Genomic DNA, 13,097 nt, shown 5'->3' with positions numbered 1-13,097 from the left:
TGGGGAACGAGCAGGGGGGACGTGGGACTAACTGGATTGCTCTACCAAAGAACTGGCACAGGCACGATGGGCCGAATGGCCTGCTTCTGCGACACAGCAGTCTATGAGCTTGCGAGGGGCACTGAAGTCTTCGCCAGGAAAAGGACTGTGTGGTCCACAGAGCGAAGATTGGCCTCTCCTGCAATCTGGTTTCCCGGCTGAGGTCGAAACGATTCCTGCATCACCCAGTACAAGGTCCGAACTCAATGGTGCCATGCACATAACATAAGAAATAGGAGCAGGAGTCGGCCATTCGGCCCCTCGAGCCTGCTCCGCCATTCAATGAGATCACGGCTGATCTTCGACCTCAACTCCACTTTCCTGCACTGTCCCCATATCCCTTCAATCTCAATATCCAAAAATCTGTTGATATCTGTCTTGAATATACTCAAAGAATGAGCCTCCACAGCCCTCCGGGGCAGAGAATTCCAAAGATTCACCACCCTCTGAGTGAAGAAATTTCTCCTCATCTCAGTCCTAAATGACCGACCCCTTATCCTGAGACTGTGACCCCTGGTTCTAGACTCCCCAGCCCGGGGGGAAACACCCTCCCTGCATCTACCCTGTCAAGCCCTGTAAGAATTGTGTATGTTTCAATGAGATCACCTCTCATTCTTCTAAACTCTAGAGAATATAGGCCTGGTCTACTCAATCTCTCCTCATAGGACAATCCCCCGACCCCAGGAATCAGTCTGGTGAACCTTTGTTACACTCCCTCTATGGCAAGTATATCCTTCCTTGGGTAAAGAGACCAGAATGGTGCACAATACTCCAGGTGTGGTCTCACCAGGGCCCTGTATAATTGCAGTAAGACGTCTTTACTCTTGTACTCAAATCTTACTCTTATACTCAAATCATGTCACAGACAGCCCCACATGCAGCCAGCCACTTGTTTTTGTGCCCAGACTGATGCCGTGAACTTACTATTCTTGTGAGTCCCAGGTGGGCAGAGGAAATGCTTGAAGGACACCCTTAAAGCCTGCTTGAAAAAGTGCAGCGTCCTCACCAACACCTGGGAATCCCTGGCCCAAGACTGCTCAAAGTGGAGGAGAAGCATCCGGGAGGGCGCTGAGTCCCTCGAGTCTCGTCGCCGGGAGCACGCGGAGACCCAAGTACAAACAGCGGAAGGAGCGCACGACAACCCAAGCACCCCACCCACCCGTCCCTCCAACCACCGTGTGCCCCGCCTGTGACCGAGACTGTAGGTCCCACATTGGTCTCATCAGCCACCTGAGAACTCATGTTAGTGTGGGAACAACTCATCCTCGACCCTGAGGGACTGCATAAGACGACTATTCTTGTCACTTCAAGATATTACAGCCCCATTAAATATTCTACTGATCCAAGTGAGCATTTCAATTGGTCCGAGATCATTATCCTATGGGAAGGGATCCAACAGCTAGGTAATTTACGGATAACCAATATGGATCAAGTCCAGTAACTCCATTAACCAGTCGGGGAGCCATCACAGGAGAACTAAATGGAAGGACAAACGACTGAATGCCGAATCTGGCCGCTTGGTTTAATATCAAGGCCTTGGATACGGGCAGAGGGGGTTTACAATACTGGCACTGGAGATGAGGGACTTCAGTGATGTGGAGAGACTGGAGAAGCTGGGGTTGTTCTCTTTCGAACAGAGAAGGTTAAGAGATTTAGTAGTGGTGTTCAAAACTACGAGGGAATTTGCTAGCAGTTGATAAGGAGAAACTGCTTCCACTAACAGGATTTGAGTATAAGAGATAGAGTGGATAGGACGGGGCTATTTCCCTTAGCAGAGGGGTCAATAACCAGGGGGCATAGATGTAAAGTCATTGGGGGAGAGGTTTAGAGGGGATTTGAGGAGAAATTTCTTCACCCAGAGGGTGGTGGGGGTCTGGAACTCACTGCCTGAAAGGGTGGGAGAGGCAGAAACCCTCACCACATTTAAAAAGTATTTGGATGTGCACCTGAAGTGCCGTAAACTGCAGGGCTACGGACCGAGAGCTGGAAAGTGGGTTTAGGCCGGGTGGCTCTTTGTCGGCCGGCGCGGACACGATGGGCCGAATGGCCTCCTTCCGTGCTGTAAATTTCTATGATTCTATGAGCGTAGGATGTGTTTTGTGCTGGAGCAGATTACAGAGGCCACGGAGATAGCAAGAAACGGATTTCGGTGCGTTGGGCGCAGGAGCTAATGGAGATTGCTGAGGGGCAAGGGTAAAAGGGGAGTGGAATTTAGTGCATGATAGTAGGCGGACTGGCCGTGTGCTTTTTAGAAATTAATTCCTGGGTGGTGGGTGGCATTTATTGCCCGTCCCTAATTGCCCCTCGAGAGGGTGGTGGTGAGCCGCCATTTCAGAGGGGCAGTTAAGAGTCAACCACATTGCTGTGTGTCTGGAGTCACATATTGGCCAGACCGGGTAAGGGCAGCAGATTTCCTTCCCTAAAGGGACATTGGTGAACCAGATGGGTTTTTACAACAATTCAGTAATTTAGTGGTCACCATTACTGACACTCGCTTTTTATTCCAAATTTCTTTAACTGAATTTAAATTCCCCAGCTGCCATGGTGGGATTTGAACCCACAGTCTCCGGATCATTAGTTCCGGTCTGGATTACAAGTCCAGTAACATAACCACTATGCCACTGTACAAGGGATGAATTGGAGAAGCTTACATAGTGAAAGAAGGGGGGGAAAAGAGGGGTAACCTTAAAATTAGAGCTAGCCCATTCGGGGGTGATGTCAGGAAGCACTTCTTCACACAGAGGGCAGTGGGAATCTGGAACTCTCTCCCACAAAAGGCCGTTGAGACCAGGGGTCAATTGAAAATGTTAAGATTGAGATCGGAAGATATTTGTCGGGTAAAGGGTATTAAGGGACATGGAACCAAAGTGGGTTGATGGAGAGCAGATTCAGATCAGATCAGAACAGCGGAACAGCCTCGAGGGGCTGAATGACCTCCTCCTGTTCCCCATGGACGTTCTAGTGCAAACTGGCTCATGACCAGTGCACGTGGCTGGTTATGCAAAGAGTTCATTTGTTTGTCCCTTTTGGCTTGCTCGATGGAAGAGACTAGATAGTTATGAGGAAAGGTTGAGCAGGTTGGGCCTGTACTCATTGGAGTTTAGCAAAATGAGAGGGGATCTTATTGAAACGTGTAAGATTCTGAGGGGGGCTTGACAGGGTAGATTGCAGAGAGGATGTTTCCCCTCGTGGGGGAATCTAGAACTAGGAGACAAAGGCTCAGAATAAGGGGCCGCCCATTTAAAACGGAGATGAGGAGGAATTTCTTCTCTCGGAGGGTCGTAAATCTGTGGAATTCTCTGCCCCAGAGAGCTGTGGAGGCTGGGTCATTGAGTATATTTAAGGCGGAGATAGACAGATTTTTGAACGATAAGGGAGTCGAGGGTTATGGGGAGTGGGCAGGGAAGTGGAGTTGAGGCCAGGATCAGATCAGCCATGATCTCACTGAATGGCGGAGCAGGCTCGAGGGGCCGAATGGCCGACTCCTGCTCCTATTTCTTAATGTTCAATACTCCAATAACACCGGCGGTTAAGAGAAAACAGGCAGAGTTACCTGCTTGAAGAGGGACTCCTTGCTGGCCAGCTCGTTCTCCAGCTTATCGTTGGCGTCATGAAGTGACGTCGCTTCACGTTGTGCACTGAGGTAGCGTTTCTCCAGGGTAGTTATTCTCTCCTCCATGTCTTCTCTCTGTGCCAAGGCCTAAAACAGGGGAAACAGATGAGCCACAGGCCAGAGAGAGGTGTGGAATTGTCCCCATAAAGAAAGACTTGGATTTATATAGCGCCTTTCACGACCACTGGACGTCTCAAAGCCCTTTACAGTCAATGAAGTACTTTTTAGTGTAGTCACTGTTGTAATGTGGGAAGCGCGGCAGCCAATTTGTGCACAGCAAGCTCCCACACACAGCAGTGTGATAATGGCCCAGATAATCTGTTTTTTGTTACATCCCTCAATATATACAATATCTTGAGCAGTGGTAACAACAACTTGCATTTGCATAGCACCTTTAAAGTAGTCAAAATGTCCCAAGGGGCTTCACAAGAGCGACTATCAACCAAACTTTGACACCGAGCCACATAAGGACATATTAGAACAAAGGCAAAATACCGCGGATGCTGGAATCTGAAATAAAAACAGAGATTGCAGGAAATCTCAGCGGGTCAGGCAGCGTCTGTGGAGGGAGAAACAGAGTTAATGTTTCGGGTCGATGACCCTTTGTCAAGACTGGCGAATGTTCGAAAAGGGCACATTCTTAAGCACTGAAAAGGGGGAGGGGAAGAAAGAACGAAAGGGAAGGTCTGTGATAGGGTGGAAGGCAGGAGAGATGAGAGAGACAAAAGAGATGATGGGCCGAATTGAAATGGTAATGGCAGAAGTTAGAAAGAGATCAATCTAGATAGAGTGTGAATGGCAGATATCAGAAAAGCTTGATCAAAGACGTAGGTTTTAAGGAGCGTCTTAAAGGAGGAGAGGGCGGAGAGGTTAAAGGAGCGAGTTCCACAGCTTAGGGCCCAGGCAGCTGAAGGCACGGCCGCCAATGGTATGGGTGAATAAATTCAGCATTGCGCTAGAGGCCAGAATTGGAGGAGCGCAGAGATCTCGGGGGGGGGTTGTGGGGCTGGAGGAGATTACAGCGACAGGGAGGGGCAAGGACCATGGAGGGATTTAAATACAAGGTGGGGAATGTTCTAGCAAGGGCACACAAATTTCCCAACTTTATGGTGTCAGCTATGGCTCAGTGGGCAGCACTCTCATCTCTGAGTCGGAAAGCTATGGGTTTGAGTCCCACTCCAGGGACTTGAGCACATAATCCAAGATCACACTCCCAGCACCAATGCTAAGGGAGTACTGCACTGTCGGAGGTGCTGCCTTTCGGATGAGACCTTAAACTGAGGCTCCTCAGGTGGACATAAAAGATCCCTGTGACATTATTTCAAAGAGCAGGAAAGTTGTCCTCAAATAACATCCCTAAAACAGATAATCTGGTTATCACATTCTGTGGGAGCTTGCTGTGCGCAAATTGGCTGCCGCGTTTCCCACATTACAACAGCGACTCCGAAAGTACATCATTCACTGAAAAGTACTTGGAGACGACCTGAGGTCACGAACGACGCTATATAAAGTTTACATTACACAGGATCACACGGGCTTTACGGCCCAGAAACAGGCCATTCGGCCCAACCAGTCCATGCCGGCGTTTATGCTCCACTCGAGCCTCCTCCAGTCTTTCCTCATCTAACTCTATCAGCATAACCCTCTATTCCCTTCTCCCTCATATCCTTGTCCAGCCTCCCCTTAAATGCATCGATACCATTCGCCTCAACCCCTCCCTGTGGCAGCGAGTTCCACATTCTCACCACTCAATTCCCCATTGGATTTCTCGGTGACTATCTTATATTGATGGCCTCTAGTTATGCTCTTCCCCACAAGTGGAAACACTCTCTCTGTATCCACTCTATCAAAACCTTTCATCATTTTAAAGACCCCTATTAGGTCACCCCTTAGCCTTCTTTTTTCAAAAGAAAAGAGACCCAGCCTGTTCATCCTTTCCTGATATATATACCTTCGCATTTCTGGTATGGGATAACTTGCAGCTCATGGTGTTCCCATGCGCCTGCTGCCCTTGTCCGTCTAGGGGGTAGAGGTCGCGGGTTTGGGAGGTGCTGCCGAAGAAGCCTTGGCGAGTTGCTGCAGTGCATCTTGTAGATGGTACACACTGCAGCCAGGGTGCGCCGGTGGTGGAGGGAGTGAATGTTGAAGGTGGTGGGTAGCGTGTCGATCAAGCGGCTGCTTTGTCCTGGATGGTGTCGAGCTTCTTGAGTGTTGTTGGAGATGCAACTCATCCAGGCAAGTGGGGAGTGTTCCCTCACACTCCTGCCTTGTGCCGTGTAGATGATGGAAAGGCTTTTGGGAGTCAGGAGGTGAGAAACTCACCGCAGAATACCCGGTGTCTGACCTACTCTGATAGCCACAGTATTTATGTGGCTGGTCCAGTTAAGCCATATGAAGCCACTGTATCATCAACAGTACTATCTAGGCTGGTACCTCAACTATCGTCTCTTGATAACTAATGCATTTGGCAAACGAAATGATGACCAAAGGGACAGGACTTTATTTAACCCTATGTTAAATTCTCATGTTTAACCCTACGTTAAAGCTCCTCAAATTCTGCCCTCTTGAGCATCTCTGATTATAACCGCGCCTTCTGCTGCCTGGGCCCCAAGCTCTGGATCTCCCTCCCTAAAGCTCTCGACCTCTCTCTCTGCTCCTTCAAGACGCTCCTTGAAACCTGACTCTTTGACCAAGCTTTTGGTCATCATCATCAGCTCGAGCCTGGAGCAGCTGGAGGGAGATTTAAACATCAGCGTCTCTCTGACAGCGGAGGCAGCTCGAGCCTGGAGCTATTACAGAACCTCTCAAGAGGGCAAATTGAGAAATAAAATGTAATAAAATTATAACATCACAAAGATGGAGGAAAGTGATTGGTTATTCCAGATTAATTGAATCACTGGACAGAGAATTAATCTTAATGAAAGCTAATAACGGATTTAATATGCTGCAATTGCTGATTTTCTAATTTTAACTTAATTTATAATTATGGTATATATCATTTAATTTTGTTTAATTATAATTAATCTTTATTATACTGATGTTACTATTGTATACTACTTATTGTATTATTTACAATGTAATTTGAAATTGTTTTTCAGTTTTCTCGCCCGTGTCTATCTGCGATTGCATTTTGCTGCCACTCTGGACCTGAGCCAACCCTCATTTTACACTTCCTTCTCCCGCTTTTTCTCTCTTTCCCTCAATGGTCAATATCGAACGTGTTATAAATTGTTGGGAATGAAGCGCCTTGAGACGTTTTACTACATTAAAGGCGCTATATAAATAAAAGTTGTTGCTGTTGTACGTGTTGTGACGTCAACATTCCGCCTCAAAAACTGGCCACCCCTCACTTGTCAGTTAACCCGCCATATTCAGAATTCAGTTCGGAGGAGGTTCACTCGGTTGATTCCGGGGATGAGGGAGTTGACTAATGAGGAAAGGTTGAGTAGGTTGGGCCTCTACTCATTGGAATTCAGAAGAATGAGAGGTGATCTTATCGAAACGTATAAGATTATGAGGGAGCTTGACAAGGTGGATGCAGAGAGGATGTTTCCACTGATGGGGGAGACTAGAACTAGAGGGCATGATCTTAGAATAAGGGGCCGCCCATTTAAAACTGAGATGAGGAGAAATTTCTTCTCTCTGAGGGTTGTAAATCTGTGGAATTCGCTGCCTCAGAGAGAGCTGTGGAAGCTGGGACATTAATAAATTTAAGTCAGAAATAGAGAGTTTCTTAAACGATAAGGGGATAAGGGGTTATGGGGAGCGGGCAGGGAAGTGGAGCTGAGTCCATGATCGGATCAGCCATGATCGTATTAAATGGCGGAGCAGGCTCGAGGGGCCGTATGGCCTACTCCTGCTCCTATTTCTTATGTTCTCATTCCCACGGCCCCAGATTCCCCCCCCCCCTCCCCCCCCGGGATCCGCTCGGTCCCACAGGTACCTCTTTCAAATCCCGCTGCAGCTTGGCGTTGGCCTCCTCCGACTTGATCAGGTCCTTCCGCGCCGTACTCAGCTCCTCCTCCATCTCGGCCACCTTGCGGCACAGCGCGGCCAGCCGCTCCTTCATCTGCAGCAGCTCCGTGCTCTGCCGCTCCACCAGGTCCTGGCACTCGGAGTCGCCGTCGCCGCCCAGCGCCGTCCCGTTCGTCAGCCTCTGCCCGCGGAAAAAGGGGAACGGAAGGGACTCCGTTAGTTATCCATTGGCACCCCTCCCCACCACCCCCCCCACTGCTCCCGCGAAAACTCAGCCCGGCCTTTACCCGCGGGCGCACGCGCGACAGATCGATTGCTGGCATGAGTATGGGTACGGTGGTTATGTTACTGGAGTAATAATCTAGAAGCCTGGACGAATGATCCAGAGTCGTGAGTTCAAATCCCACCGGATCCAGAGGCACGAGTTCAAATCCAATTCCGGATTTATTTAAATTCAAATCAGGAATGAAAAGCTAGTGACCTTGAAATTACCGGATTGTCCCTAAAAAAAACTGTTTTAGTTCGCTCACGTCCGTTCGGGGAGAAAATCTGCTGCCCTTACCCGGTCTGGTTCCATACATGACTCCAGACCCCCGGCAATGGGGCTGAGTCTTAACTGCCCCTCGCGCCACTCAGCCGTAGTCAAGGCGACGGCTCAGCACCACCTTCTCGCGGGCGACCAGGTATGGGCAATAAACGGCGACCTTGCCAGCGACGCCCACATCCCTTGTAAAAAAAAACCTTGTGCGTCGATGCCGATGTTCACCATCACATGTGCGCAGTTGCCCGCTCTGAGCCAGGAACAATGCCTGCATTGGTCAGGAAACTGCGGCCCTTGATACTTCACCCAGGAAAATCAGGCCCAAAACTTCACAGCTGCATTCCACGATTCGGCAAATTTATAATTCAGATCGCTTGCTCACGGCGACTGAATCAAATCCAAACTTTAATACATGCAACTTTTCCCTGACTTTTTGTGCTATTTGTTTTTGGGGCGGAGGGGGTTCTGCAAATTTGTCTTTTGTGAAACTCCCGGTCACATCTCGCCCAATCCACACTCTCGACTCCGAGGGCCGGAAAGATTTCCCCGAGTGGGTATGAACCCAAATCCAGGCTGGTGTGACAATGGAGAGAGATAAACTTTCTCTGCTGGTTGGGGAGTTGAGGATGACGGGGCATAGACTAAAAATTAGAGCCAGACCTTTCAGGAGTGAAATTAGGAAACACTCCTACCCACAAAGGGTGGTAGAAGATTGGAACTCTCTTCCGCAAACGGCCATTGATGCTAGATCGATTGTTAATTTTACAGCCGAGACTGATCTTTCTGTGAACCAAAGGCATTGAGGGATATGGGGCAGAGACGGGAATATGGAGTTCGGTCACAGATCAGCCATGACCTCGTTGAACGGGCTCGAGGGGCTGAATGGCTTCCGCCTGTTCCTATTTCTTCCCGCGCAACGCTCCGCTCTTTAAAGCGTGGACCACTCACGTCCTGGGTCGAGGTTTCCAGCTCTTCCTCCAGTATCGATACTCTCTCCAGCGCCACCCGCAGCCTCTCCCGCACCTGCCGTCCAAACAGCGAAGAATTAACTCGTGGCCCACCCCCAAATACCCCAACTGGTGGGCGCGCAAAAGTGCACCAGAGACCTGGCCAAGTAATCCAGAGAGCGTGGCGTTATAAATCTGAAAGCAAGGAATTTATGCTAAATCTTTATGAAATACTGGTCAAGCCTCAGTTGGAGTATTGTGCCCAATTCTGGGCATTGCACATTAGGAAGGATATTAAGGTCTTGGAGAGGCTGCAGAGATTGATCAGAATGGCACCAGGGGATGGGGGGACCTCAGAATGGAGAGCTGGAGAAACTGAAATTGTTCTCCTTAGAGTAGAGAAGGTTAAGGGGAGATTTAATCGAGCTATTCAAAATTATGAAAGGTTCTGATAAAGTAGAGTAGGGGAGAAAGTGTTTCCACTGGTAGGAAAGTTGGTAACCAGCGGACACAGATTTAAGGTAATTCCAAAAGAAAGAGAGGGGGAGATGAGGAGAATTTGTTTTTTAACGCAGCGAGTTATGATCAGGAACGTGCTGCCTGAAAGGGCGGTAGAAACAGGTTCAATGGTAACTTTCAAAAGGGTATTGGATGAATACTTGAAAAGGAAAAATTTTTCAGGGCTATGGAGAAACAGCAGGGGTGGGGGGGGGGGGGGGAGTGGGACTAATCGGATCGCTCTTTCAAAGAGCCGGCACAGGCATGATGGGCCGAATGGCCTCCTTCTGTGCTGTAAGATTCTATGACTCACCCTCAGTGCGCTCAGGAAGACACAACAGCATTTATCATTCACACAGCAAGAGCCACACCCGGGGCATAGAAACAACAAGCAAAGAGAGACTGGGAGAGGGGCGCCGGCACCTTTTCATCTAAAGCTTTATGGTGTTCGAAGAGCGACTTCAGGGCCTTGAGCACTTCGACCTCACTGGAGACGCCAGCGGGAGATTGCGCTTGGCGTTTCACCACCGTCATCCTGAGGGAACGCTCGTGGCGTGACACCAGGCACTCCAGGTGTTCCAACAGCAACTGCAGAGAAAACATGCATTTAAATACTACACCAACAACTTGCACTCACGTACAACAACAACTTGCACTCACGTACAACAACAACTTGCACTCACGTACAACAACAACTTGCACTCACGTACAACAACAACTTGCACTCACGTACAACAACAACTTGCACTCACGTACAACAACAACTTGCACTCACGTACAACAACAACTTGCACTCACGTACAACAACAACTAGTAATGGGGAACAAGGAGATGGCAGAAACTCTGAACAAATATTTTGTATCAGTCTTTACGGTAGAGGACACCAACAATATTCCAACAGTGGATAGTCAAGGGGCTACGTGGGGTAGGATTGAACTTAACACAATCCACAATCACTAAGGAGGTGGTACTCAGTAATGGGACTAAAGGCAGATAAATCCCCTGGACCTGATGGCTTGCATCCCAGGGTCTTAAGAGAAGTAGCGGCAGGGATTGTGGCTGCATTGGCTGAAATTTACCAAATTCCCTGGATTCTGGGGAGGTCCCAGCAGATTGGAAAACTGCAAATGTAACGCCCCTATTTAAGAAAAAGAGGTAGACAAAAAGCAGGAAACTATAGACCAGTTAGCCTAACATCTGTGGCTGGGAAAATGTCGGAGTCCATTATTAAAGAAGCAGTAGCAGGACATTTGGAAAAGCAAAATTCGGTCAGGCAGAGTCAGCAGAATGGCAGGCAGTAACTAGTGGAGTGCCGCAGGGCTCAGTGCTGGGACCCCAGCTCTTTACAATATATATTAACGATTTAGATGAAGGAATTGAGTGTAATATCTCCAAGTCTGCAGATGACACTAAACTGGGTGGCGGTGTGAGCTGTGAGGAGAACGCTATGAGGCTGCAGGGTGACTTGGACAGGTTAGGTGAGTGGGCAAATGCATGACAGATGTGGATAAATGTGAGGTTATCCATTTTGGGGGCAAAAACACAAAGGCAGATTATCTGAATGGCGGCAGATTAGGAAAAGGGGAGGTGCAACGAGACCTGGGTGTCATGGTTCATCAGTCAGCAGGCGGTGAAGGCGGCAAATGGTATGTTGGCCTTCATAGCCAGGGGATTTGAGTATAGAAACAGGGAGGTCTTACTGCAGTTGTACAGGGCCTTGGTGAGGCCTCACCTGGAATAGTGTGTTCAGTTTTGGTCTCCTAATCTGAGGAAGGACATTCTTGCTATTGAGGGAGTGCAGCGAAGGTTCACCAGACTAATTGCAGGGATGGCTGGACTGACATATGAGGAGAGATTGGATCAACTGGGCCTGTATTCACTGGAGTTTAGAAGGATGAGAGGGGATCTCATAGAAACACATAAGATTCTGACGGGACTGGACAGGTTAGATGTGGGAAGAATGTTCCCGATGTTGGGGAAGTCCAGAACCAGGGGACACAGTCTTAGGATAAGGGTAGGCCATTTAGGACTGAGATGAGGAGAAACTTCTTCACTCAGAGAGTTGTTAACTTGTGGAATTCCCTGCTGCAGAGAGTTGTTGAATATATCCAATGAACTGGCATCAAGAGGGAGTTAGATATGGCCCTTACGGCTAAAGAGATCAAGGGTATGGAGAGAAAACAGGAAAGGGGTACTGAGGGAATGATCAGCCATGGTCTTATTGAATGGAGGTGCAGGCTCGAAGGGCTGAATGGCCTAATATCACACCTATTTTCTATGTTTCTATGAAGGGGAAGTCATATTTGACAAATTTGCTGGAGTTTTTTGAGGATATAGCGAACAAGGTGGATAAAGGGGAACCAGTAGATGTGATGTATTTGGACTTCCAGAAGGCATTTGGCAAGGTGCCACATAAAAGGTTACTGCACAAGATAAAAGTTCACGGGGTTGGGGGTAATATATTAGCATGGATAGAGGATTGGCTAATTAACAGAGAACAGAGAGTCAGGATAAATGGTTCATTCTCTGGTTGGCAACCAGTGGGGTGCTGCAGGGATCAGTGCTGGGACCCCAACTATTTACAATCTACATCAATGACTTGGAAGAAAGGACTGAGTGTAACATAGCCAAGTTTGCTGACGATACAAAGATGGGAGGAAAAGCAAATGTGTGAGGAGGACATAAAAAAATCTGCAAAAGGACATAGACAGGCTAAGTGAGTGGGCAACAATTTGGCAGATGGAGTATAATGTTGGAAAGTGTGAGGTCATGCACTTTGGCAGAAAAAAATTAAAGAGCAAGTTATTATTTAAATGGAGAAAGATTTCAAAGTGCCGCAGTACAATGGGACCTGGGGGTACTTGTGCACAAAAGTATAGTATGCAGGTACAGCAAGTGATCAGAAAGGCCTTTATTGCAAAGGGGATGGAGTATAAAAGCAGGGAAGTCTTGCTACAGCTATATAAGGTATTGGTGAGGCCACACCTGGAATACTGCGTGCAGTTTTGGTTTCCATATTTACGAAAGGATATACTTGCTTTGGAGGCAATTCAGAGAAGGTTCACAAGGTTGATTCCGGGGATGAGGGGGTTGACTTGAGGAAAGGTTGAGGAGGTTGGGCCTCTACTCATTGGAATTGAGAAGAATGAGAGGTGATCTTATTGAAACGTATAAGATTATGAGGGGGCTTGACAAGGTGGATGCAGAGAGGATGTTTCCACTGATGGGGGAGACTAGAACTAGAGGGCATGACCTTAGAATAAGGGGCCGCCCATTTAAAACAGAGATGAGGAGAAATTTCTTCTCTCAGAGGGTTGTAAATCTGTGGAATTTGCTGCCTCAGAGAGCTGTGGAAGCTGGGACATTGAATAAATTTAAGACAGAAATAAAGAGTTTCTTAAAAGATAGGGGGATAAGGGGTTATGGGGAGTGGGCGGGGAAGTGGAGCTGAATCCATGATCAGAACAGCCATGATCGTATTGAA

At 48.2% G+C, this 13,097-nt stretch overlaps 1 protein-coding gene across 2 annotated transcripts in view; it reads right to left on the bottom strand.

Moving 5' to 3' along the window:
• LOC139230533 (liprin-alpha-3-like) overlaps window positions 1-13,097 on the bottom strand; it is a 131,878-nt gene that overhangs the window by 62,142 nt on the left and 56,639 nt on the right. For both annotated transcript variants that reach the window (XM_070862368.1, XM_070862367.1), the window contains exons 3-6: window positions 10,037-10,201; window positions 9,117-9,191; window positions 7,596-7,808; window positions 3,593-3,739 (exon numbers count right to left, since the gene is read on the bottom strand). In XM_070862368.1, the coding sequence (XP_070718469.1) occupies window positions 3,593-3,739; window positions 7,596-7,808; window positions 9,117-9,191; window positions 10,037-10,201 (600 nt within the window). The remainder of the gene's footprint in view (window positions 1-3,592; window positions 3,740-7,595; window positions 7,809-9,116; window positions 9,192-10,036; window positions 10,202-13,097) is intronic.

The sequence above is a fragment of the Pristiophorus japonicus genome, chromosome 19 (genome assembly GCF_044704955.1).
Source record: "Pristiophorus japonicus isolate sPriJap1 chromosome 19, sPriJap1.hap1, whole genome shotgun sequence".
In the NCBI taxonomy this organism is placed as follows: Eukaryota; Metazoa; Chordata; class Chondrichthyes; family Pristiophoridae; genus Pristiophorus; species Pristiophorus japonicus.
The sequence above is the reverse complement of the archived record's forward strand: the minus strand, read 5'-3'. Positions and strand labels throughout refer to the sequence as shown.